The sequence below is a fragment of the Penaeus vannamei genome, chromosome 28 (assembly GCF_042767895.1).
Source record: "Penaeus vannamei isolate JL-2024 chromosome 28, ASM4276789v1, whole genome shotgun sequence".
NCBI classification, from domain to species: Eukaryota; Metazoa; Arthropoda; class Malacostraca; order Decapoda; family Penaeidae; genus Penaeus; species Penaeus vannamei.
The window spans coordinates 28,429,480-28,431,979 of NC_091576.1; the positions used below are offsets into that span (position 1 = coordinate 28,429,480).

General features: G+C 41.7%; 1 protein-coding gene across 1 annotated transcript in view; it reads left to right on the forward strand.

Annotated features, from left to right (window-relative positions):
- The window catches only part of LOC113828004 (salivary peroxidase/catechol oxidase-like), a 6,984-nt gene that overhangs the window by 1,671 nt on the left and 2,813 nt on the right, over positions 1 to 2,500 (forward strand). The window contains exons 2-8 of the mRNA XM_027380945.2: positions 253 to 323; positions 502 to 616; positions 781 to 981; positions 1,135 to 1,328; positions 1,530 to 1,697; positions 1,880 to 2,047; positions 2,300 to 2,418. Of these exons, the coding sequence (XP_027236746.2) occupies positions 254 to 323; positions 502 to 616; positions 781 to 981; positions 1,135 to 1,328; positions 1,530 to 1,697; positions 1,880 to 2,047; positions 2,300 to 2,418 (1,035 nt within the window). The 5' untranslated portion in view covers position 253. The remainder of the gene's footprint in view (positions 1 to 252; positions 324 to 501; positions 617 to 780; positions 982 to 1,134; positions 1,329 to 1,529; positions 1,698 to 1,879; positions 2,048 to 2,299; positions 2,419 to 2,500) is intronic.

Genomic DNA, 2,500 nt, shown 5'->3' on the forward strand with positions numbered 1-2,500 from the left:
TGAATACATTACATTAGAACAGTCAGTAATGGAACAATAAATATTCCAGAAAACACCGTGTTAAATAATTTTCCACTGAAATATACTGAATTTCTATATGTTAGAAGTGAGTGAAGTATAAGAAGTTATGAACTTACGCTGTTCACACCTGTGTACACTTACTTATCTGAACATTCTAACATAGTGTAATAGATAAGCGTGTAAGAATAATCTTACGCAAAATGCCACTTAATAACATTATATGCTTTCCAGGATGTTGCAGGCTGCCTTACTCTTAACTTTGGTTGTGGGTCTGCAAGGGATTTACTTGCCAGTTAAGAAAGGTCAGAATGAACATTTAGTGTTTCTTTCCTCTATTCGGCACTCATGGTAACAAGTAATGAAAGGAATCACTTTAATTACGTTCTTGATATTTTCCCGTCTTTTCTGGTAATCTTGTAATTCGTATCCAAATGAGACTTTCGATAAGAACATAAAAGTCAACGTTACTATATTTTTCAGATAACATTTGGTATAAATCCTTCTGGGAAGGAAAGCCGAATATTTTTTTTTTAATCACTGACATGTCATGGGAACATACACCGTTTGCTGTCCAGATTTCGTCCGAGGATATAAGGTAAAGACATTTTAGATTATTTCCATGAATTCTCTTTGAATTCATTTCCCTTTTGCAATTTTTGAAACACAGTTCCCTATCTCTATCACATGTATAAATATATGTATATTTATGGATCTAGTTTATGCACAGCATTAAAAAAGCAATATCATTCATTTCGACAGCCAAAGCATGCAACATGGAGAGTCGATGCTGGCGGAAAAGGATCAGATTACTCGGAATATAAAAAGCAAGAATATGAGCTTACCTCGTGATTCCCCTGCATACATGCACCAAATACTATTTAAGAGGTCATCCCCACGTTCCATTGAGTTATCAAAAAAGGGCTACATGATGGACCAAGCCACTTCTTTCCTTAAGGACAAGTGAGTTTAGTGCTATTCAGTAACTCTTGCCGCCGATTTCCTATTGACAACTTGTTCTCATGAATTTTTTTAATTTGAATGTCCATTAGAAAGGGAGAAGCATGGCCTTCTTTGGACTTTTAAATGTTCAGCCGAACGATACTTTCATTCCAGACTCAAACTTAGCAAAATGAATGTAACCTTTGACTTGTTTTGGTCTGAGACATGTAACGAAACCTCGCCGACACCTGTCTGTGGAAGCACGCCCTACCGGTCCGCTAACGGCACCTGCAACAATATTAACAATCCAAATTGGGGAGCCACTTTTAGCCCCTTCCGCCGCTTGGCTCCGACGAGCTATGGTGATGGTAGGTGTGATTTTCGTTTACTGAAGTCCTCGTCTATATTTCCTTCGGCTTAATAAGCATAATTGCATATACCATTCCATGTGTTCAACTTTTTAACCTGTTACTTGCACTTTATAGCACGAAATGTATAATCAATAGAATTGCAATATGCCATGCTAAGTCATGCATGTACACCATGCATATCATACTGTTATTCTACAGGAGTGTCAAGCCTGCGCCTTGCCCAGGACGGGTTCGCCTTGCCCAGTGCCCGCCGTGTCAGCTCCACTGTCAGGCACCCCCGACAGATCGAGGGTCATCCCGTCTCCGTCCTTTTCATGACCTATGGGCAGTTTCTGGACCACGACCTGACCTTTGCACCTGTCGCTGGTGAGGAGGCCTGAAGATGGTTGATAATTTTAGCATGAAATCATTATCTAAAAAAAACGACATACTGTTTTTACTTGTTTGATGTTTCAGGAACTAATATGTACATCATATCCGAAGTGTGTAAAACGGGCAATCGTGTTTACACATGGAATAAAGAGGTTGAAAAGGATAATACTTTCCAGGCGAGAATGGGGAGGCGATTCCGTGCTGTCCCGAGGCCCTAGGCGACACCCCCCCCCACCCCGAGTGCGCACCAATTTCCATCCCTGCAGATGACCCCTTCTACGCCCAGTTCAACCAGACGTGCATGGAGTTCATCCGTTCAGCGTCTGCCCCACGCTGCCATTTCGGTGTGTTGTTATTATGATCCGCTCTTCTGTAAAGAACCCTGATAAACAATCCGGTGTGTTTCCCTGGCAATTTCACACACTTCGGAGAACGTGGTAAATCCCTTTTATACTGATCCGCTGCCTTTTGTTTCTCCTCGCTCTTCTCCGATAGCAATTCGTGCTAAATATAACAAAATTCGATAACTGACTACGTACATTTCTAAATCCAAAACGGTTGCCTGAAATAGCTGTCTCAAGAAACGCTTCCTTCAGGTCCACGAGAACAAATGAACGAGAGGACGGCATATATCGACGGCTCTCAGATCTACGGCACCAGCGATGAGATGATGAAGTCACTGAGAACGATGGAGGATGGTCTGCTCGTCACCCAGGTTAGGGCGAGGAAGGAGGAGGAGTCGATGGAACTATATAAGGGGTCATTGAACTTCGGGGTTAATAGATATTTATCTAAGA